This window comes from Bactrocera neohumeralis, chromosome 4, assembly GCF_024586455.1.
Source record: "Bactrocera neohumeralis isolate Rockhampton chromosome 4, APGP_CSIRO_Bneo_wtdbg2-racon-allhic-juicebox.fasta_v2, whole genome shotgun sequence".
NCBI classification, from domain to species: Eukaryota; Metazoa; Arthropoda; class Insecta; order Diptera; family Tephritidae; genus Bactrocera; species Bactrocera neohumeralis.
The window spans coordinates 65,133,242-65,158,766 of record NC_065921.1 but is presented as its reverse complement, the minus strand read 5'-3'; the positions used below and the strand labels follow the sequence as shown (position 1 = coordinate 65,158,766).

General features: G+C 33.9%; 1 protein-coding gene across 5 annotated transcripts in view; it reads right to left on the bottom strand.

The window, feature by feature from the left end:
* LOC126756252 (GTP cyclohydrolase 1) overlaps positions 1-25,525 on the bottom strand; it is a 41,508-nt gene that overhangs the window by 12,866 nt on the left and 3,117 nt on the right. The window contains exons 1-2 of one of the 5 annotated variants that reach the window (XM_050469192.1): positions 3,460-3,599; positions 2,545-3,173 (exon numbers count right to left, since the gene is read on the bottom strand). The exons of 1 other annotated variant lie outside the window; for it this stretch is intronic. In XM_050469192.1, coding sequence (XP_050325149.1) covers positions 2,545-2,974 — 430 coding nt within the window. In that variant the 5' untranslated portion in view covers positions 2,975-3,173; positions 3,460-3,599. 3 more of the 5 variants (XM_050469193.1, XM_050469195.1, XM_050469191.1) reach the window with 3 other exon arrangements.

Genomic DNA, 25,525 nt, shown 5'->3' with positions numbered 1-25,525 from the left:
TTTGTACTGTTTTTTTAAATATATATTATACATATGTATAGGTACATACATATCGTCACCTAAAATGCAAAATAACGTATCATCAAAAGGTTCGAAATTGAATGCTTCACTGATTGCGATCCACTACTTCAAATTACATACATATGTCCAACATTTTAAGGTTCTGCTATCAGATATAACCCAATTTTAACCAATATTTAAATTTTGTTTCACTAATGTTTCGTTTTATTACGTGTTTCATTCCTTCCTCCGTAAATTTCCGAAAATGTTGTTACGTTATTTTGCATTTCAGGTGACGATATACATATACATATGTAGTATGTACATATGTATACTAGAGTGATTCAAAAAAAAAAATTTTTTTTTTTCGTTTGGTACTCGGAAAAATAAGTTCCTAGACACCTCTAAGAAAGCCTCTCCAAACATGAGTTTTTAATTGTAAGGGAAGGTCCTCCGCCTAACGGTTTTCTATTTTTTCTTATTATCAGATAGAAAAATTTATATCTCGCTTCCAACTACTTGAAAAAATATCTTGTTCCTTAGGTTTTGTAGGAAATTGAATGCTCTAAAATATGGTCTCTTATGATTTTTTCGTAAACCCAACCGTTTAAAAGATATTAACGGTGGAAATTTGACTATTTTTGGAAAAATTCTTTATTTCTTATTAATTTTATAACTCAATGAAAAACAATTATTATGAATGATGGAACTCACAGTTTTGTAGGAAATTTACTGCTCTATACAAATGGTCTCACATGATTTTTCGATTAAGTTAAGCGTTTACGAGATATTCATCGTCAAACATCAAAGCATATTAAGGTGGATCAAAAACAAAATTTTTTTTTCGTTTGGTACTATGAAAAATAGGTTCCTAGACACCTCTAAGAAAGCCTATAAGTTTCATCCTTCATAATAATTTTTTTTCATTGAGTTATAAAATTCATAAGAAATAAAAAATTTTCCCAAAAATAATCAAACTTTAACTGTTAATATCTTTTAAACGTTTGGGTTTACGAAAAAATCATAGTAGACCTTTTTTTGTAGAGCATTCAATTTCCTACAAAATCTAAGGAACAAGATATTTTTTCAAGTAGTTGGAAGCGAGATATACATTTTTCTATCTGATAATAAGAAAAAAATAGAAAACTGTATCTACGAGGACCTTCCCGTTACACTCAAAAATTCATGTTTGGAGAGGCTTTCTTAGAGGTGTCTAGGAACCTATTTATCCGAGTACCAAACGAAAAAAAAAAATTTTTTTTTTGAATCATTCTAATGTATACATACATACATTGTGACAAAAAAGCACCCGGCAATTGTAATTTAATTCCCCGGGTAAATGATATTTCAAAAAAATTCATTTTGCTAAGTTGGTGGTAGGACTCTCCTTAATTATTATGCCAAATATGTGCGCGATCCACCAACCAGTTTGTTTACAGCAGCTGCTTAAGTCAGGACACCTCAACAGTGCGTTGCGATTTTTACAATGGATAAAAATATCAAATAAAGAGTTTGTCTCAAATTTTGCATTTCTAACCGAATTTAGTGTGCGAAATCGTTTCGAATGTTCGAAAAGGCTTACAGTAATTCAGTTCTATCAAAAACACAAGCGTACGAGTGGTACAGGCCTTCAAAGACGGTCGAGAGATCGTTGAAAACATGCCTCATTTTGGACGACCTTCGACTCGTCAACTGATGAAAATATTGAAAAAGTGAAGGATATGGTGCTAGAAATCGACAGGTAAGTCGATCGAGAGATGGAAAGAGAGCTCGACATCTTTCGCGAGTCCGTTCTAATGGTTTTAGTGGATATTTTAGGTATGAAACGCGTTCTTGTTTGACTCATCCCGATAAAGCAGATTTTTTTTCAAAAAGAGTACCGTAAACAGATCTCTTTGGACATGCTTGATCGTACGAATTCCGATCCCACAATGACAAAGAGAATTATAACTCCCAATGAGACATGGGTTTATGCGTTTGACATGAAAACAAGTCAACAATCATCAGAATGGAACCTATTTTCAGTCGATCGAAGATATAAATCAAAGGAGGAGGTGCTGAAAGCCATCCCAAAAAGCGCTTATGAAAAGTGTTTCGAGGACTGAACAAATCGTTGGCATAAGTGTATTAGATCTGGTGGGGATTACTTTGAAGGCGATAAAATAAAATTGCCTTAAATTTCGCGCCATTTGATGTAACAAATTTATATCAGTGTATTGTGGTATTATTTAATTCTAATTGGAATTTCAGAAAATATTTAAGCATAAAAATATCTGTTCTTGGCGTTGCATTTAGGTATTCCCTCCGCATTTAATAAACACAATTGCAAAATAATAATTGTAATTTAATTTACAAATTACACACATTAAATTTTTTTAAACACTAGCAACACTGATAAACGGGATACGCCGTCAAAAAAATATCAAAACAGAAAATACAACACGGGTACATTTGACTCACACAGCATCCAGTCTTTAATTTTCTTCTCTTCAAACACACAAAAAAAGTATTAAAGTACCAACTCGCCCGAGTACGCGCACCCACCTGGTGTAGTTGATGTGCGCGGCGTTTTTGGCGTCATCGGTGCGTCCGCCTCGTGCTCTGGTATAATGCCATTTGTCTTAAGCATTAGCTTTGGGCGCGTAAAGGACACAGGTGGCGTTGTTATCATTGCATCCTTCGTTACAGAATTACTCAAATCAGCAACAACGCCACCACCAACAACATTGCCACCATTCGGTGTGGCGGGTGTGGCAACGGCATTGGCCACGGTCGTGGTGCCGACCACTTCATCTGTTTGCGAGAGTGCACGATCCATTAGCGGTGTTATGCCGGAAGCCGAACTGGTCGAGCAGACGCTGTTGTTGCGGCCACGTGACAGGATATGCGCCTGCGGGAAATTGGTGTCGTCAATGGCGTCATTTAGTTCGCTGGCGCTCATTTCCGACAGTTGGCGTGCGAAGCTTATGCTCATTATTGATGCTTTTTTTCTTTTATATGAAATGCACACGTTAAATAAATTGCTTGATAAGCTAGCTGAAAACTGTTGTATTAGTTTGTATATTATCACTTTGTGATTTTGTTGCAAAAATTAATTTTTATTAATTTGTACTTTTTCACTTGTTGCAAATGCCCTTTTGATTCTTTCGTTATCTTAATGGTCGCAATTTTCACTAAAAAAAAAAAAATAAATTAAAAAAACGTAAGTACTTAGTACTAATATTTATTGAAAACTGTCACTAGTGTGTTGTTGCCAATTGTCGTGGTTGCCGTTAACCGCGCGAGCTGTGTGCAGTTTGCGTGTGTGTTTGCAATGAATATTAAAATGAAATTATCTGCGTGCAAACTGTTGTGGCTGCCTTTTATACAAATATTGCAATTTCAGGCGATTTTTTTTTTTGAATTTTTTGTTTTGCTTTTAATCTCACAAATCGAATGCAATCTGAAATTAGTACGCACACACAACTCACTACTCGTAGTATCACTCATAAGCTACTGCGGTTGCAGCTTTTTAGCATTTATATTTTATTTTCAATTCAACGGTATGATTTTTCAGCTTTGAGAGCGTTTGTCGGACACCTTCACGTTTTAAAATACCGTCAAGCACTAAATTTCTTGTGAGATTTCTCTGGCCGTGACGCTGCGCCAACACTCACGCAAATCAAAATTATCAAAAGAAAAAACCTTTTTGGAAACTGTTTTCATGCTGGTGTATACAAATCAAACAAAGCTCAAAAATTGTTAAATAAAGCTTCGATGCTAACGAAAGAGAAATCTTACTGAAGAGAATGGCGCTGTCGTTTGTGTAGATATATATGTATGTGCGTGTGGAGACAATTTTGACGCAGCGTACTGTTAACCACCGGTTGGGTGGTGCGGAGCAACAAGTATGCTGTTAAATAAATATGGAAATATAGAAACTAGTTGAACTCTCTTGTCGCCACTGTAAACACAGAATAAAGCACAGGGTGGGAATTTATATTTCATACAGTATATTTACACGCACACACACGCCGGTATGTAGCTGCATATTCCATTGTATTGTTATTTTATGTCGGAGAATGCTACGACGTTTTAAAGAAAAAGCCAGCTTTGCTTTTGCTCCGAGTATTTGCAGCATCTGTGCTGCCGGTGGCAGTATCTCGGCGTGTGGCTGCGGCAGCTTGGATTTAGCCAATTTACCCGCCTGGTTTCCGCTATGAAATCGCTGCTATGGCATTTATGTATGTCGTTGTTATTATGTTAATGCAGATTTTTCGCATGCCATTGTAAATACACCACCCACTCTTTTCGTTTTCTGTCCATTCGAGTTTCTTTGAGCAATTTATTTTAATATTTTGTTCAAGATTATCAGCAAGTTTTAGGTGTCGTATATTACTTTCTTTCTTAGAAATAAACTGCTTATTTGCAACAATTTTCTTATTATTGCCATACAACTCGTTTCTATTTTGGTCTTCCGAATTTAAATTTTGTCTCCTATGTATTGTGAAATATTAGCTGTCAACCAGCAAATAGTAACGGATCGAAGTCAACAAAAGTATGTGCAAATATGCTCAGTCAATCAAACAATTGAATAACATTAAAAATCAATCAATTTTTCTAACATAACATAAAATACGAACAACATAACCCAACGGGATCAACTTGAGTGAAGTCAACAATGACAAAATGAGACACTTAGATAAATTTCACTTCTAAAAAGCACCTCTTGGAGAGAAAACAAAACCAAAATAAACAAATGGGAAATACACTTAAGAAATCTTATTCTCTGTTTGAGTAGGCATGGGATTGACATGTTCGTTACTGCAATAGAAACAATAAAGAAGGAAATCAAAAGTGAAAACCAAACTAGAAAAATGAAATAAAAATATGTATACATATACAAATATATTTTGAAATAAAAAAATGTAAGGAAGAGCAAAGTTCGGGTATAACCGAACATTTTATACTCTTGCAACTTAAGATACATATCGGCACACACATACTGGCTGATATATGCGGTATAAAGCTACCGGGAAGTTCAAAAATCTTTATATTAGGTATATGTGGGCTAAGGGAAGTATTGACCCGATTCAACCCATTTGTAGCACACAGACATTCTACCAGGAAAGAATTATCTCCTAATTTTTTTTTTATTTTTTTATTTATTTTTTTTTTTTTTTTTTATATATTACACAATGTCTGATATTTTTTGTAAAAAGTCAATTATAGGTACTGGGTCCACATATTCAGTACATAGGCACACACTTTTGGTTCGATTTAGGAAATTTTGAGTCATAAGGTGGAACACCTCAAATGCATTATTCGTGCAATATTTTGATAAATTAATTCATTCTTGATTTATACTTAGACTGGCAAGTAAAAGTTTCAAATGGAATTTAAAATTGTGTTATATGGGAGGTAGGCGTTCAATCCGATTTCGACCTTTCAAACAAATTAATGTCTCTGGCGTATTTAGTTATCGATTCACCGCGCTTTTAGTAGTTTTTAACAGTACCGTTTTATAGGTAGTGAATAGGCGATTTGCAATATTTTCGCTGGGTCAAGTTTGTTGTTGTAGCTTTAGTGGTTTAAGAGATATGTATATTGAACTTATTAGATCGCGGGGCAAGCCCACTTTTTTAAAAATTTTTTGCCGACATGCAAATTAGAGTTTTATATCTTAATTTAGTGCTTAGTTATGGTACTTTATATGTTTTCGATTAATGGCGTTTTGTGGGTGTGCCAGTGGTCCGATTACGCCCAACTACGAACTCGTACTTTTTTTCCAAGGCATGCGCATACTAAATTTTATCAAGATATCTCAATTTTTACTCAATTTATAGCATACACGGACGGACAGACAAACAGTCACCCGAATTTCAACTCGTCTCGTCATCCTGATCATTTATATGTACATATATAACCCTATATCGATCTCGATTCGGTTTAGGTGATACGTACAACCGTTAGGTGAACAAATCTATTATACTCTGTAGTATAAAAACAATAAGAAACATTAACAGATAGACGTGTATAGCTAAATCGACTCAGCTCGCAATGTTGATCATTTAAGTGTATACATACATATGTACATATGTTAATGGTACATATGTATGCATATATGTATATATTTTATAGGGTTTCCGACGTTTCCTACGTAGTAAACTTTATAAATCATGTTAGTAATAATAAACTGAAAGAAATGCGCCGGCTTGGCGGCGAAGAGTGAATCAAGCCACTTTCAGATACCATGCTCTGACGGAAACGTATTCCCGTGAGTTCGTTCTGCTTTGAGCGGTACAAAAGGTAGTCAGAAAAGGCAAGGTCCGGGTTATAAGGCGGCTCTGGCGAAACTTTCCAGCTGCTGTTTTTCCAAATAGTTTTAAGTTTACAATCAGTTACCAACCGTTAACTGTAACGATTGACATTAATCAGCTGTTAGAGAGACTGTCAAAAATCATAAAATAAAGACAGTGATTTTTGTACTTTTAAGGGGGTATTCTGGTCCAGAAATTTAAAAAACCGAAATTTTTTTTTATATTTTTAAAGTTTAACTATTCAAGAATATGTGTACAAGAGGATTTTTCAAAATTCAAATTATTTTCGGAGATATAGGCATTTTTCTGACCCGGCATCCAAACTCGTTCGGCCGGAACTAATCCAACAAAAGACTTTAAACGCGTTTTTCTCAAAACTGACTTTTTCGGAACGATACCCACGTTTTCTCAGATTCTACTGGACCGAATTACTTGAAATTTTTATAGAGTGTTCTTTATAGGCTTGTCTACGGTTGGAACTAGCCCCATCCCCAAATTTTTATTTTTGTTATTTTTAAAAAAGTCGAAATAGTCAGAAACAGTGATCGAAAAAAACTTTTTTTCAGGCAGTCGCCATTTTGTGGAAAAAAATTTTTCCCACTTTTCCGTAGCTCCGGTCATTGCGACATTATTTCAGATAACTAGGAGGGTTGAAATCATGCGTATGGTAACGTGGAAATTTTTAGAGAACCCCACTTCGTCAGCTCATAATTTTTGAAATTTTTTATTTTTTTTTTAGTTTTTAATTTTTTTCTGTACTCTTCTAAAATTAACAAATAACTAATAAAAAAATGGTGAATAAAAATATTAATTGCCTTTTTTACGACACTTTAAAAACTACCTGAAATTCATGCTTCTAGACCAGAATACCTCCTTAAGTATACAAGTATATAACAGATATAATAGCCAAAGTAGAACGATTACTTGCCTAATACAGATTATTAAAAAATTTAATGCGAAACATTTTTCAAAGCAAATGTATATAAACTTTTTAATCGCCGCCCTAAGGTTATTGCTATCGAAATTATTATTGCAGACGTTAATTAAACACAATTTACGATTTTGTTAGCCACATTTTTAATCTGACAAAAAAGTTACAGCAATGACCCTTTCAGAGAAGCCATACAAGTACTAAATAATTAATAAAGTCAACTCAAATGTTTCGTATATGACACTAACAGCCAAAGATCTGTGCAATGGCAGGAGACGAAGTTTGTAGTACAGTCAATGTAATTAATGTAACGTTCATATGGTTTTACTAAACTAATTGTGCTATACATAAGTATGTATGAAGGCATATAATTACATATTCGTCCATCGAAACTTCTGATTCAATTTTGGTTTTTTGTTGTGGTTTGAAACTTCGACTCATTTATGAAAATACTATAGTTGTTATTTTTGTATTTAAAACGAGATTAATATGTAGGTAAGTTTTTTTTTGTATATTTCTTACTGAATTATATTAAAAAAAATATATAAAACTATTTTGATATTCTCATATTTTAAAACATTTTATAAATTTATTTCATCAAATATTTCTTAATTGCTTTAGCAAGTAGTACAGGGGTTCTTGGAACTAACATTTTTTTCAGTTCAGAATTTAAGATTTAAATTTTAATTTTTAAATTTTTAATCCGACTTTTGGGATTTTCAATCCGATATTTGGGACTGGATATTTTGAAAATTGTCTTTAATTAAGATTTCAGGGATTAAATTAATTTAGATGTTTATTGAATTATCTTTTTAACGCATTATATGCAACTCTGGTTGCGCAACACTTCATTGAGTTCAACTCTGAACAATTGATGTATAGTATTTCAGACAAATCGTACACAAAAAGAAAGAAGCTGTCAAATTTTCACAGTAATTGTAAACGAAGGCTGCCTCATCATGATTTCATGACATTACCAACTAACTTGAGTTCTGTCAACTTTTCTTCGTGGATTCTGTCAAACTCTCAAAAAATTTAACGGAAATTGTCATAATCCTTAAATCTATAATATTAGCTTGATGTTAGTTTAGATTTGTAATAAGTAAAGCAGTTTCTTTTTAGTTAACTTTAATCTTAATTGAAGCGTAATTTGAGCGAATATCTTCTTAATTCACTACTGGCTTGAAACTTTTTAGTACAATTACACACACACAATTACAAAACTATAAAAGCGTTGTTTTGAAAAAAAAAAAATGAATATTAGCATTACATATGGATCTGTATGATATGTACATAAATTTATAGATGTACCTTTGTTTTTTTAGAAATAAATATGTTAATTCCTTGCAGATATTCAGCGGGTGGCGAAACCACTTAGTTCTAATGCAAATAAATGCGCATACGAACAATTGAACACTCTCGACAAAGCATAAGAATAAGGGAATATTGAATATTTTTTCAAACTGTATGTTTTTTATAACTCCGAAGTTGCATAGAAGGTCGCTTAGAGCTCATATACGTACGTATGAATATATATGTACGAACATAACCAAATATACTATGGGCAAAAAATGGTGAGACTTTTTAAGTCGCACGAAAAACCTTTCGTCGACATTTTTTTCTAGGTTGGTATGGCTGTCAGTGACATCTGTGCCAAATGGCACATCAAAGTAACCATTAGTGTTTAGTATGCACCTGTCTTTCTGAAGTACATAAAGTGCATTCGGCGATTTTACGATGAGTGAAATTATTCAAAAAAGAAGTTCTATTAAATTTGTGTGCGAAATTAAATTTATGGTGCCGAAACTTTCAAAATGTTGGAAAAGGCCTTCGGTGATAATTGTTTGTCGTGAGCAAATGTTGCTGATTGGTAAAAATTATTCAAAGAGGGTCAATAAAATAAAGGAACTGGTTCTTAAGAATCGACAATTAGCAGTCAGAGATCTTATTGGTATAGTTAGAATATCGGAAGGATCAGTGAAAACCATTTTGAAAGATAATTTAGGCCTAGGAAAAGTGAAAGCACGATTGGTTTTAAAATAACTCAATTCTTTTTCGAAAAATAGCTATAGTGAAACAAGGCTTTCCGACTAACAGGCCTTACGACCCGAATATCGTGCAAAGGTGAGCCGAAGTCGAAAAAACCAAGTCAAAGCATGTCAAAAATCAGAGTTTTGTTTACAGTTTTCTTCGATTATCGAGGTGTGCAAATTCCTTCCGACCGGCAAACTGTTAATATGGAATACCGTTGGAGTGTTATGCGTCGTTTGCGCGAGGCTATTCGTAACAAGTAAGGAAGGGCTAAGTTCGGGTGTCACCGAACATTTTATACTCTCGCATGATAAAGTGATAATAATTTACATATTTTTTTATTTTGCTGTAAAATTAATTAGATTAGATCAATTTGTGTACTTTGAGTAATGAATTGTATTTTCATTTCCTTATGTATATATTATTCAGAGAAGGCATGGTTGTGAACCGATTTCACCCATATTTCGTACATGTCATCAGGGTGTTAAGAAAATGTTATATACCGAATTTCATTGAAATCGGTAGAGTAGTTCCTGAGATATGGTTTTTGGTCCATAAGTGGGCGGCGCCACACCCTTTTTAAATTTTTAAAAAAAGCCTGGGTGCAGCTTCCTTCTGCCACTTCTTCCGTAAAATTTAGTGTTTCTGACGTTTTTTGTTAGTCGGCTAACGCACTTTTAGTGATTTTCAACATAACCTTTGTATGGGAGGTGGGCGTGGTTATTATCCGATTTCTTCCATTTTTGAACTGTATATGGAAATGCTTGAAGGAAACGACTCTGTAGAGTTTGGTTGACATAGCTATAGTAGTTTTCGAGATATGTACAAAAAACTTAGTAGGGGGCGGGGCCACGCCCACTTTTCCAAAAAAATTACGTCCAAATATGTCTCTCCCTAATGCGATCCTTTGTGCCAAATTTCACTTTAATATCTTTATTTATGGCTTAGTTATGACAGTTTGTAGGTTTTCGGTTTCCGCCATTTTGTGGGCGTGGCAGTAGGCCGAGTTTGCCCATCTTCGAGCTTAACCTTCTTATGGAGCCAAGAAATACGTGTACCAAGTTTCATCATGATATCTCAATTTTTACTCAAGTTACAGCTTGCACAGACGGACGGACGGACGGACAGACAGACATCCGGATTTCAACTCTACTCGTCACCCTGATCACTTTGGTATACATAACCCTATATCTGACTCTTTTAGTTTTAGGACTTTCAAACAACCGTTATGTGAACAAAACTATAATACTCTCCTTAGCAACTTTGATGCGAGAGTATAAAAAGAGGCCGGAATTATGAGCCGACAACACTTGGTTTTTGTAACACGATGATGCACGGTCGCATACCAATTTCGGAATTTAAACTTTTAAATTCTAATCCACAATATTTGGGACCAAACTTTGAAAAGTTATTAACTTTTTTATACATATTTAAACTTGATACAAAAAACCAATTTTAAAAATGTATAATAGAACACGAAAATATTAAATTCAAAAACAATTTTTTACGCCCTAATCAGGGTATACCTTGATTGCCTTTTATATTTAGGGATTTGGCAATTCTAATGTTGCAATATGACAACTCATAACTTTATCGTAAAGTTTACATTTTGAATGGTATACATACTCATAACGTTTTGACATACGAGTGCTATTTGTGATATTTACAGTGACTAAAAATATTCATCTCAGCCAAAGAATGGAATTAAATCGCGATTTTTTCGCTTGATTATTTTTTACAACTTTCGACATGGATTAACTCAGCAACAGCGCATCGAAGAAGTTAATTCAATTTTTAGTTATGAAACTCCATCAAGAACCAGTGTTTATCGATGGTATGGTGAATAGACGATGACGTCCATGACGAATTTCGGGAAGATCGTTCGAAATGGTTAGAGAAATGATAAAAAAATACCATTACAGTGCTGAAAACATGTCTATGATGTCATGACAGATGATGAATTGTGGATTCACGCGTATGAGGCCGAAAGTAGACACCAGTCGAATGTATGGGTGTTTCAAGATTTTTTTTTTTTTGGAAAAACTGAACATTTCGCTCTTCATCACGACAATGCGAGCTCTCACACATTGGCTGAAACAACTGCATTTTCAGCCCTCAAACCATCGATAAAATAAACTAAGATATCAACGTTTTTCGGCACCTGAAGAGGTGGTTGAATGATAAGTTACCTCAATCATAGTGGCAAAAGTGATTCGACAATTGGTTTAAACGTTTGCAAAAGTGTTTAGATCTTAAGGGGGTATTCTTGTCTAGGATTTTGAAAAAATCGATTTTTTTTTTGCATATCTTGAAAGTTTAGACTTTCAAAAATATGACCTTGGAAGGATTTTTCAAAATTCGACTTATTTTCGGAGATACAGCCGATTTTGTGACGTGGCGTCCGTGTTTTACTTGAAAATTTTATAGAGTCTTCTTTATAAGCTTGTCTATGGTTGGAACCAGCCCCATCCCCAAATTTTTATTTTTATTATTTTTAAAAAATTCGAAATAGTCAGAAAAAGTCATCCAAAAAAACTTTTTTCTTCAGGCAGTCGCCATTTTGTGAAAAAATTTTTTCCCACTTTTCCGTAGTTCCGGCCATTGCGACATTATTCTAGATTAATAATCTTTTTTTTTTTTTGTTTCAGATAACTAGGAGGGTTGAAATCATGGGTATGGTCACGTGGAAATTTTTAGAGACCCCCCACTTCGTCAGCTCATAATTTTTGAAATTTTTTACTTTTTTAGTTTTTAATTTTTTTCTGTACTCTTTTTAAAAATTTAACAAATAACTATTTTTTTATTAGTTATTAACAAATATCTAATAAAAAAATGGATAGTAAAAATATTAATTGCCTTTTTTTACGACACTTTAAAAATTACCTGAAATTCATGCTTCTAGACCAGAATACCCCCTTAAGAGGGAATATTTTAATGTTTTAAGCAATAAATCAATTTTCGATAAGGCAACCCCCATATTTGTTTTACCACGAAGTATGTAACACCGGAGACCCTATAAAATATACAGTGAAATCCCCCATTACGGACAGTCCTCATAGCCGGACATCTCCCATAACTGTACAAATTTCAAGAACATAATGTTTTCATTATTATTTTCATACAAAAGCAACTCTTACGCCCGGACATGAATTCATTCCAATTATCTCTGACAAATGAAAATGAATTCATAAAATTTGTCAAGAAAATTGTGTACAACTTATGGTTTCCACTTTTTTATTTTTCTTATTATTTTTTAGTATTTTGACAGTTTTTAAGAACAATACGCTAAATGATCACAGCAAACAAATTATCTTGCGTTGATCCAGACGGATTCATCGCGATCGGTCAAATGAAACAATAGGGATAATTGTCATTCATTCACTCCTGGTCGACATTAGCTCGTATTTATTAATTTAATAGAAATATATAGTAGTTCTGAGTTGCAGCTTCCGACTCTAAGGATACATTTTAAACACCCGTTTTTACCAAGCCCTCATATATGGACAGCACTCTTAGCCGGATAAAAATACTGTGACGGTGGGTGACCGGTTATGAAGAGTTTCACATAAACGTGACGACTTGAGCCGATTTAGCCGTGCCCGTTTGTCTGTATTTTCCATCAACTTTTAAGATATAGAATATTAAACTACTTTTCTTTCTCCCCAAAAAGCTGCTTATTTGCCGGAACTGCTGATATCGGACCACGCTACTATATAGCTGCCATAGGAAGCTTTTTCACAGCATTTTTATTTTTTTTCAATCCGGTATTCAAAATTAGAATCAGAAAAATCATTTTTAATTAAGATTTTCGAGATTACAAACTAAATAAAGAATAATACATATATACCAATTCAATTAATTTTTTAATGCATTATTTGCAACCGTGATTCTATATACATTCTTCTCAATTACAACGCGAAATAAAAATCGTGTTCCCTGGCGGTAAATAACACTATTTTGATGGTTAAACTACTACAATTTACCATAGCATAGAATTTTGACCATAAGTCTTAAAAGATGCCCAGAAATTGTATGATCTAATCTGAACCCTTCATAATGCATTTTATGTCAACACGTGTTACACATTGCTTTGTGGAAAAGTTTAACAGATAAAAGTAAGATACTATAGTATGTAGATATAAACCGCATAAAATTAAAAAGCATACAATTATTATTCATTTATACAATAAGCAAATGCAATTATTGTGTTATAATAATAAAATCATAACAAATACTATATGCGGATGTAAACAAACCTATAATATACAATGTGTGCATGGATGTGTGCGCGACTTTTGATTTTATATGTCAGAAATGTGGTTCGGGAAACCCCAGAATTAATTACACTAGTGAACAAATGCAATTTTTTTCGCGAAATACAAATGCAGACTTCTAGACAATGCTACTACTTCATGATGGAAGGGTTTAGGAGTGAAAACATAGAAAAACGGACAAACATTCATTGAAATTGTAAACAAAAATTCTCTCGTTCGTTAAAAGTATTTTAAAAAAGAAATTGTCAAAGTCTCTATTTTTATTATAAAAACAATTAGATATTATTACTAACCAAAGAAGAAACCTACAAACTAGTTGCAGAAATTACGATTTTTCCAAGAAATATTAAAAATAGTTTTAATAAAAAAATATAAACAATATAATTATTGTTTGTATTAATAATGGTCGTAAAACATTAACCATCCAATAATTTTTGTTATTGAAAAAAGTGTAATTGTAAAATTATTTCTTTGTAGACAAGTGTTATTCGTCAGAGCAATAGAATTTCGAAAGGGCGTGGAAAAAGCGCTATTAAATATCAATTTAAATGAAATCAGCAGGTGTTTGTATTACACAAATTACAACAATAAAACACCCATATTACAGATACTCTGTATACAGATGTATGTACATATAGTATGTAAGTAATCCATTTCATTGACTCGGGAGAAGGTTGATTAAAGTAATTAAGTGCACACTTATTACTTAATTGTTTTTATACACAGTTATTTACTTATGTATGTAAGTATGTATGCAAGTAGCTTAATGAGTAAATTTTGGCTTAGTTTCAATTTTCTTTGCTTTTTTACTAATTTCAGAAAATAAGATTAATTTAACAAGTAAGGAAGGCTAAGTTCGGGTGTAGCCGAAGATTTAATTCTCTTGCAACTTGCCAGGACCAAAGCCAGAGAAATAAGAAATACCTTCAGGTGCAAAGGTTTGTAAGTTATATAAGGTCTAGGATAAGTTTCCACCCGATTTTCGCCGATATATGCGGTATAAATTCAACTGGAAGCCCGAAAGTCATTCTTTTAGGTATATGGGACTAAAGAAATTATTATTTCGATTCAACGATTTTTTACATATAGGCATACAATTATTAGAAAGGATTCACTCCCAATTTCTATAATATATCTAAAAAATCAACCGATATTTTCGATAAAATGTTCGCAACTGGAGCCCTGATTTTATACTTGAGTAAATACCTACTTACAGTATGTCAAACATAAAATCTTCACTTAATTTTGTTAATTTCTGATGGGTGGTAAACTATTTTGCACATCTACTGTAACAATCTAGAATCTAGAAACAATATAGAATTCTAGGAAATTATCTAGTAAAGGTATATCATAATTCTCAATTCAAGTTTAAAATTTTTACAAATCGTATAAATACATTCAGAAAAATATCAGAATTTAGATTTTTCGACGCTATTAATTTTCCGTTAGCAAATTTAATATATTTAATTAGCTGGCATACTATATATGTATGTATACTATTAACAGAGCTTGCATCTAAGCAAAAGAAAACCTCCTAGAAGCATTAAAAAGATATTTCTTTGATTATTTCGACGACTACAGACGCAACTAACTTCAGACACGCACTGACCACCATTCACAGTATATTCACTAACATCTTAAGGGGTTATATACGTTGCGATCGGTCAAAAAATCTAAAATTTTTTTATTGCTCCGTCAGAAAGTTTAAGTCGTAGAGAATGTTCTCCCAAATTTTCATAAATTAGAACCAAAGTTATAGCGTTACATAATGCACGTAGTCATAGGACGAAAGCCCAGCACATGCTGCTCGCAACGTGATTATCTGGAAATCGTTTTTTTCCAAAAGTGCCATTGTCGTGAGCACGATTGCAAACAATTTATCTCACCGATTTTCTTTATTTTTTTTTAATTCGTTCATAACTAATGAAGGCAGTTCGTCAACGAAGCGTTTTTTTATATAAATTTAAATTGCAATGTTAAGATTTTTTAATTAAAATTTTTTCAGTCGGTAAACATGACTTTGAAAAAATGATCCTCGCTTCCACAAAAAATTTTTTTAGGAAAACCCTTCGTTCACTGACTCCGCACGTCTACATATACATATACTAATGAAATTTTTTGTGTTTTATGTGTTCTCTTCAAGAAAAATCGCATTTTGAGGAAAGCGCACTAACTCCGATATTTTTCATTATTTCTGAATGGTTAATGAACTTCGCAATATGTTCAATATTCAACAAAATGACCGCTACATCCCTTAAAAAATTCACAAATTTTTCTTTATTTTTCCGCTACCCCACGTATATAACCCCTTAATTTAATTCCTCTCAGTAAATGGCGTATTTAGTGACAAACCAACGCTAATTGCAGATATGGACCTCGAGTAGCCTCGCTAATTCAAAGACACTCTTCTGCAACTTCGTTCTGGATATTTTTGGAGGTTAAGCCAACCAAGTTATAGACCGACCATATAATTTAATTTAATTTAATTTTTGGTCATAAGGTGGCCAACTTTAAGGTTTTTGGTCAAATAATCGGTCACAAGCGTCGATCGATGAGACGGCGATTTGTGGTCGTCAGTCAATTTGTGCAGAACAAACCGTGCACATACCTTTCGTAAGCCCAAATGTTCGGTCAAAATGCGGTAAATCGATACTTTAAGCGCACTATTCGGGTAAAGTTTTATCCCTATACATTCATCAGTGCTTAGTTTGCATACTGGAAAGTAAAAGAATCGGAATAAATTCAAAATTGTGTTATAATGGCTCGTTTTGATACGGGAACTTAGGAATGTCAAGATAATTTTATGTTCCAAATTTGGTCGATATCGCTTGTCTATATAAAATTTAAATTTTCAAAAGTTTTAGTCCACGGGTGCCCCTTATTACGTCCATTTACGAGCTCGTCCTCACTTTTTTGCCAAAGAACACCTGTATTAAGTTTCATTTAGATATCTTATTTATTACTCATGTTATCGTTTGCATAAACGAACAAACAGACGGATCGACATACAGACAGTCACTCGGATTTCAACTCGTCTCATCATCTTGATCATTTATATACATGGTATATAACCCTATAGCTGCCTCGATTAGTTTTAGGTGATACAAATAACTATTAGGTGATCAAAACTATTATACTCTGTAGCAACATGTTGCAAGGGTATAAAAATTATATTCTAAAAGATTGTAAGAAATTTACTTAAATTTTTTGGAATTGTTTTTGTTTGGTGCTCTTTCGAAGATGGAAGATCAAAAATAACATTTTCGGCATATTCGTTTATGACCGAACGCCAACACCAAAATTGGTTTACAAAATTTAGATCTTGAGTATGCATCACGTCCTGGAAGGTCTTTAGAAACCGATAAAATCGATAAAATAAAATTGTTGGTCGATGCAAATCGAGATATTACGAAAATTTGCACTAAAAAACTTATTTACTTAGTGAACGATAAGTACACATTTTTTCTCTGAAATGATTTTTATAGTCATAAGTTGAAGTTTTTGCTAAGAATTTCTTAGCGTGTAAATATTTCGGCTTTTATTTATTTTGACTTTTTATTATCCTCTCGCAACAAAGTTGCTAAGGAGAGTATTATAGTTTTGTTCACATAACGGTTGTTTGTAAGTCCTAAAACTAAAAGAGTCAGATATAGGGATATATACAGATATACCAAAGTGATCAGGGTGACGAGTAGAGTTGAAATCCGGATGTCTGTCTGTCCGTCCGTCCGTTCGTGCAAGCTGTAACTTGAGTAAAAATTGAGATATCATGTTGAAACTTGAAGAAGGTTAAGTTCGAAGATGGGTAAAATCGGCCCACTGGCACGCCCACAAAATGGCGAAAACCGAAAACCTATAAAGTGTCATAACTAAACCATAAATGAAGATATTAAAGTGAAATTTGGCACAAAGGATCGCATTAGGAAGGGGCATATTTGGACGTAATTTTTTTGGAAAAGTGGGTGTGGCCCCGCCCCCTACTAAAATTTTTGTACATATCTCGGAAACTACTATAGCTATGTCAACCAAACTTTATAGAGTCGTTTCCTTCAGGCATTTCCATATACAGTTCAAAAATGGAAGAAATCGGATAATAACCACGCCCACCTCCCATACAAAGGTTATGTTGAAAATCAATAATACTAAATTTTACGGAAGAAATGGCAGAAGGAAGCTGCACCCAGGCTTTTTTTTTAATTGAAAATGGGCGTGGCGTCGCCCACTTTTGGACCAAAAACCATATCTCAGGAATTACTCGACAGATTTTAATGAAATTCGGTATATAATATTTCCTTAACACCCTGATGACATGTACAAAATATAGGTGAAATCGGTTCACAACCACGCCTTCTTCCAATATAACGCTATTTTGAATTCCATCTGATGCCTTCTCTGTATAATACGAGTATATACATAAGGAACCAATGATGATAGCGGAATAAAACTTTACACAAATACGGTATTTGAAAGATATGTAAATGACGGATAATGAAATCTCGATTATCACTTTATCATGCGAGAGTATAAAATGTTCGGTGACACCCGAACTTAGCTCTTCCTTACTTGTTAAATTATAAATAGTTATATCAAGAAATGTTGCATAAAATGGGAAAAATAATAGTTTTAGTCCCTATTGTCATACCCATCTTCGGTTTCAAAATCTTTTCCAAATAACAGTAATTTCTCAAACTACCCCCTTCCGAAATCCGGAATCCGTTCATGACGTCAGGATTCACTACATCAAGTATATATGGCTAGGAGAATGTTTGGACTGATTGTACACATTATTATCGTTGAATATCATAAACGTATTGAACAGAGTTACCGATATTTTCGGTAAAAGCTCAGCGCAGCGCATGACTTCTTTGATAACTTGTATACTATACCGAGTACAAAAATTTAATTTAACATGGTAAAAGGTTAACTGAATAAATTCCTACTAGATTGATATACTGGAGAAAGGATAAATATGTATGTATATATAATTTTTAGATCAGAAAACAAAATTATTTAGAAAATTAGAATATTCGTGAAAGAGCAAATTGTTTCTACAAAATTGTAATCAAACAAAAATTGTGAGAATAAAATTCTTATAAATTGTAAGAGTGTTTGCTTTATTACAACTGAAAAAAAGAAATCGAGCCTATTTGTCCGTATTTTACAAAAAAATTGCAAGCATGTTAATGAAATTAATTGCCACACAAGTATTGACCGCAATCATTCATATGTGAATTAACTAAAAATCACGTTTATAGAAATGTAATAATGTGTATACAACATGTGCAAATGTGTTTGCAAGAATGCAGTGCAAAACGTAGCAAATCGAAGAGCCGAAGTTAAGTCAGTGGCTGGCATTCAGCTGCCCGTTATTTTATTACCAATGTGCGGCAAAACTATGCGAAAAAGAATATTGTATGTAATAAAAAGTTGAATTACGAATCGGCCGTCAGCTGTTGCTTGGCAGCCAACAACAGTAAATGGTAAATTATTTCAAGCGCACTCAAAACAAGTTAAGCTATAATATTAAACCAAGAGACGTAAATAACAACAGAATGTTAGAAACACAGTTACGTACTTACATACGTATGTATTTATGTACATATGAGCGTATGTGAGTGAGTAAGTCCAATATTTAACCTTCAAAGAATTTCATGTCCGCCGCACGTTTAAAAGTAGTTCACTCGTACATTAAAAAAAATGAAATAAAAAAAGAGCAATTTGAAGTGTCTAATTAAAAAATGCTTATGATTTCTTTGCATTTTCCTTCTAACCACACATAATCGGCGCTATAAAGACATGCAAACACACACAGCTCCACAATTGACCGTTCAAGCTGTCAATCATTCGCACGTGCGTCATCTTGCACTCCCCTTTTCAAACCTCAGCTATTATTTACTCTCAAATTGAAACATCAAGTCATTCGAATACTTCAGTTTTTCTGCTATTGTCTTCTTTTAATTTCACAGCAGGCAATAATTTTTTCATTGTTTGATCTTTTATGGCAAACGCCAGGTTTTTACCGTTTCTGTAACCAAGCGCATACACAAACACACGTATTCGTGCGCTTGAATGTAATTGCGGCTACTTGCAAAAATTAAAATTTTTAATGTCTTGTTTATTTTTTTCAATGTCAAAGTCAATAACGTATTTATTGATTTTTAGCACAGCATCAGCAGTCCTTTCTATTTCTTATATAAAGTAGTAATGTTTTATGGATGAAAAAATACAAACAAGTTAGATATTGCATTTTTTTTTATATTTTGCAGTTTACAAGCAAATGCAGTTTAAGGTAATAATTATATGCCAAAGTTGGAGGTAATGAAAAGATCTATAACTCTCGTATGAAAAATCGTCTACAATTCGTATACTTCTGGTTTTGAACAAGAGAGAGTTTTGAAGAAAGAGTGATAAATTAAATCCATTAATTACCAAGCAATCACCCGTCTGAGGAACAACAAAGCGGCGGGGGCCGATGGATTGCCGGCCGAGCTATTCAAACACGGCGGCGAAGAACTGATAAGGAGCTTGCATCAGCTTCTTTCTAAATGTCCAACGATTGGAATTTAAGTGTGCTCTGTCCAATCCACAAAAAGGAAGACCCCACAATCTGCGCCAACTTCCGTGGGATAAGCCTCCTCAACATCGCGTATAAGGTTCTATCGAGCGTATTGTGTAAAAGATTAAAGCCCACCGTCCACTAACTGATTAAACCTTATCAGCGTGGCTTTAGACCTGGCAAATCAACAACTGACCAGATATTCACCATGCGCAAAATCTTGGAAAAGACCCGTGAAAAGAGAATCGACACACACCATCTCTTCGTCGATTTCAAAACTGCCTTTGACAGCACAAAAAGGAGCTGCCTTTATGCCGCGATGTCTGAATTCAGTATCCCCACAAAACTAATACGGATGTGTAAGCTGACATTGAGCAACACTAAAAGGTCCGTCAGGATCGGGAAGAACCTCTCCGAGCCGTTCGATACCAAACGAGGTTTCAGATAAGGCGACTCTCTTTCGTGTGACTTCTTCAACCTTCTTCTGGAGAAAATAATTCGAGCTGCAGAACTGCCTAGAAATCCAACGCAGGATATCTCTTGCACACAGGTGCTACTTCGGACTAAGTAGGCAATTGAGAAGTAAAGTCCTCTCTCGACGAACAAAAACAAAACTCTATAAGTCTCTCATTATTCCCGTCCTGCTATATGGTGCAGAGACATGGACGATGACAACATCTGATGAGTCGACGTTGCGAGTTTTCGAGAGCAAAGTTCTGCGAAAGATTTATGGCCCTTTGCGCGGTGGCCACGGAGAATATCGCATTCGATGGAACGATGAGCTGTATGAGGTATACGACGACATTGACATCGGTGATAATTGTTTATCGCGAGCAAGTGTTTTGATTGGTACAAATTATTCAAAGAGTGTCGAGAACGCGTTGACTACGAACCACGTCCACGACGGCCATCAATATCAACTGATGATCAACACGTCAATAAAATAAAATAATTGGTTCTTAAGAATCGACGATTAACAGTCAGAGATCTTATTGGTATCGTTGGAATATCGGATCGGACTTAAGAAAAGTGAAAGCACGATTGGTTCTAAAATCATTAAATTTTTTTTCGAAAAACAGCGTCGCGTCAACGTCTGTGAAACAATGCTTTTCGACTACCAGGATATCATGAAACATACTATTACTAGCGATGAGTCTTGGATATATGCTTACGACCCGGAAACAGATCATCAATCGGCTGAATATCGTGGCAAAGATGAGCCGAAGCCGAAAAAACCAGGTCAAAGCAGGTTAATAATCAAGGTTATGTTGACAGTTTTCTTCGATTATCGAGGTATGGTGCTCACCGAATAACTCCCGACCGACCAAAATATTAATACGGAATACTATTTGAGCGTTTTAGATCGGATTGAGCGTAAGAGATCGGAATTTTGGGCCGACAACTCTTCGTTTGTGCACCACGATAATGCACCGTCGCATACTTCATTGATTCTAGGTGAAATTTTCGCCAAATTTTCAACCATTATCGTGCCGCAACCTCCTTATTCGCCTTATTGAAGGCATTAAACATGAATCGCTACGCGCATTGAAGGCTATTCCAGAAATTGACTTTAACAACTGTTTCGTAGATTGGAAAAAACGTTGGCACAAGTGTATTGGAGCCAAAAGGGGATTACTTTGAGGGGGCGACATAGATTTTGTAGAATAATTTAAGTATTCTAAAGTCATGAACAAAGTCTTACTATTTTTTGCTCATAGTGGTAAGTCGCTCTAGCCAATTACCAACGATAGTGTTGTTGTCTTTTCATTACACGTGTCACAGTTATTTTAATACCTGCAATTTGAGATTATTTTTATGATTCAAATTGCTACCATTTCTCAAGTATTTCATCAGCGCATATGTCTGAAAGTGTATGTTTGTATGTAAATGGATGCGAGTGCATAACAGGTAATGTGGTAAAGGGTCACCTCTATGAGGCGGCACAACATAGAAACCTGTGTAAACAATTAAGCACCGACAGATAATCATAAAAGCACACATACATACACGCACGTATACATACGTATGTCTGGAATGTTAGTTGCATTAAATTTATTTGTTAAGAATTTGTAGTATTTAATGGGCATTGGAATCAATCAGAACCGCACAATTCTAATGTTATTTCTATTTCTATGAAAAGTATCCATTGTATGCTGTAAGATTCGGTATGCAACGAGGTGCACATAAACCACAAGTGCATATTGATATTGATTTCAGCCATTTGGCGAAGTCGTGTGAAAGGCCTTTGTGTTTTGAAATTTAATCTTGGCATTTTATGGTGTTAAATTGACATTGAACATACACACATGCATATGTATGTATGTGTATATTTACGAGTGTAGCAGTGTAGTGCATCTCAAACGTAGCGGAAAAGTAGGCAAACTGTGCGTAAGCATTAACCACATTGCAACCCTACAATTTTACGGTGAATTACGACCTTTTCCTTTATAACGGTTTCATATTTTATAGCACTGCACAAGGTTGCATTTGTGTGGCCTTTGTTTTTGAAGTTTTTTTTTTGTCACTGAATATGAATGAGTCAGTGTCAGTATTTGTGTAAAAGGAGCTGAATACCGAGGCAAAAGCACTGAAGCGGAACTTTCAGAGTGAATTGTAATATCGATAACTCTGTTATTAGCCTCCCTGGCGGTGTTAGTTGGCGATCAGAAACCTATTTAGTTTAAGGCTAATGCCTTGAATGATAACCTCAAACGCAGTATTATGTACTTTCATATATTCAAACTATCTCCGAAACCAAAATGTTGAACTCTGAACATTTCCAACCTCAATAATTGCTCTTGACAGCCTCTAAAAGCTCGAAAGACAAATACTATATTTTTCAAAAAATAACGGTAATTTCGGCTTTTGAAAAAGCTACGTATTCATTTGTCTACATTAATGGGAATTTTCGGTTTTTGAAAAAGCTATGTATTTATTTGGCGACATTAACGTTGTCGTCTTCAAAATAGTCACCATTCGATATTTTACACTTATGCCAGCAGTACTTCTAAAACTCAATTTTTTTAATAGTCTTTAGCTCTTTCAGCTATGCGCTTTTAATATAATTTCTGCTTGTAAAAAGACGGTGCTTTAAGGTTCTCTTTATTTTTGGAAATAGGAAAATGTGACACGGCTTTGCGTATCTGGCCAATATGGAGGCAGAGGCGTCATTACAGTATTGTTTTTGGTCAAGAACTCACTAACAAATTCTTTGATCCATTTCTTTTAACGAACGGAAATAGCTCGTAAAGCTCGTAAAACCACGTCTAACGACTCTAAATCTGTTACAGACGAGGTAAGCAATGTTTATAGCCGAACATTTTACATACATTACATACTGCAGGGGCATGTACATTTATCAAAATAATAAAAACAAATATTGACATTTGGTCTCTCAAAACACGTGAAATTTTTATTTTAAAATTGCCGTTTTCTTTGGAACTTTTGAGTTGTAAAATTGTATTTAAATGTATTCTGGTTTAGAAGCCCGAAATTTAGGTATTTTTTTTTGACGCGATAAAAAAATCAAAAATTATTTGACTATTCATTTTTTAATGCTTTTTATTGATATTCTAAGAATACAAAATATAAATAATATAAGAAAAAAATTAAATTTAAAAAAACTGTAGGTCGGCAAAGTAGAGACTGATGAAACAATCTTGTCCTGGTGTGCAGGATATAAATCGTTTCCGTGACCTAAAATGAAAATTTATGCGAAATCCGTGAAGAGTAAAAATGTAGTTTTCTCACTATAAAACGTTTTGAAAAAAAAAATTTTACAAAATGGTGGAGGTTTGAAAAAAAAGTTTCATATTTTCCCTGTGTTTTTGTGGTTCGGAAGTTTTTGAAAAAAAAAAAATAAAAATCTTTCGAAAGCTCTTTGTAATGCGATACTATAATGTATAAGAAAGCTCTGTGTAAAATTGCATGTGAATCGGTTGAGTAGAACTTGAGATATCATGCACACCGTTTCAAGAAAAGTAGTTACATATGAGAAAAACGGGTTTAAAGTTTGAGAACTAGTCGCGCGCAGTCGGAGTCGGAGTCACAAAATGAGCTGTAACTCGGAAAATAATTTGAATTTCGAAAAATTCTCTTAGGGACATTTTCTTGAAGCGTTATACTATAAAAATATGCAAAAAAAATCGTTTTTTTCGAATTTCTAAACCAGAATACCCCCTTAATTAACGAGAATTGGCTCAATGGCAACTTTGAGGTCTAAAACTTCTCACCGAGAGTTTTTTTTTATTTATTTTTTTGTGAATTGCTAGCCTGCCACAATTAATCAATGTTTGTTTTTTTTCAGAGGATCCAGTTCAGAGATATAGTGATCACCACAAAACGTCTTTTTTGAGAGGAGCTCCCAGAGATCAGCTGTAGTTCTTTTCAAATAATAATTTTTACTAATACTAAGTTTTAAAATACAGTTAAAAGATATCGTAATATGTGTAAAAGTTTTTGAATTAATAAATTTAAAAGTTATCTCAGAAAAAAATTCTGGAAAATTCGGGTTTTCGGCCTTCTAACTCTATACATATAAGCCATTTAGAAAGCATTCCGCCTAAAAATTCAAAGAATCGTTATGTCCGCTTTGTCGGGAGATTGGGAAACTAAATACCTTGCCTTACACCCTACACTATCGCTAAATATCTACCATGTTTCGTGGTTACTTATACAACCATCTTTTGATGAGTTCTTCATGTTATCTCAAGCACTATTTTCTGCAAAAAACCGCTCGTACAAAAAGAAGAACATTAGAAAACTAATATTACGATGGGTGGAGTAATTCTCGATTAAATGCCTAAGTGCACCAACATACCACTTTCATATGCTGAAAATCAAAATTTCCCCGCCAATTGTAATATTACGGTAGTTTTCATTTTGTTTTGATATTAAATTTGGATCAACTAAAAAATAATATAAAAGCTATGAAAAATGAAATAAACTTTGAGCATGAATTCTAAACTATCTCTTGCCTCACGCTGTAGTATTTTCTATTTACTATAATATTTAAAAAAGATAAGCATGAGCCATTAAAAAGTTAATGTGATTAAACACTGAACAGCTGATATGATCCGTAGCAACAATTGAATTTATATGGTACCACAGAGTATCATGAATAATCAGTGAGTACATCGGGGATTTGAGTCAAATCATGTAGGAAATAATTGAAACACACAGCGCGATCAGACACTGAACTATTTAACAATTGACAATAATCAAATCGTGGAAATTTATTTACAACAAGTAAGGAAGGGCTAAGTTCGGGCGTCACCGAACATTTTATACTCTCGCATGATAAAGTGATAATCGAGATTTCATTATCCGTCATTTACATATTTTTTTATTTTGCTGTAAAATTAATTAGATTAGTAGTTCCTGAGATATGGTTTTTGGTTCATAAGTGGGCGACGCCACGCCATTTTAAATTTTT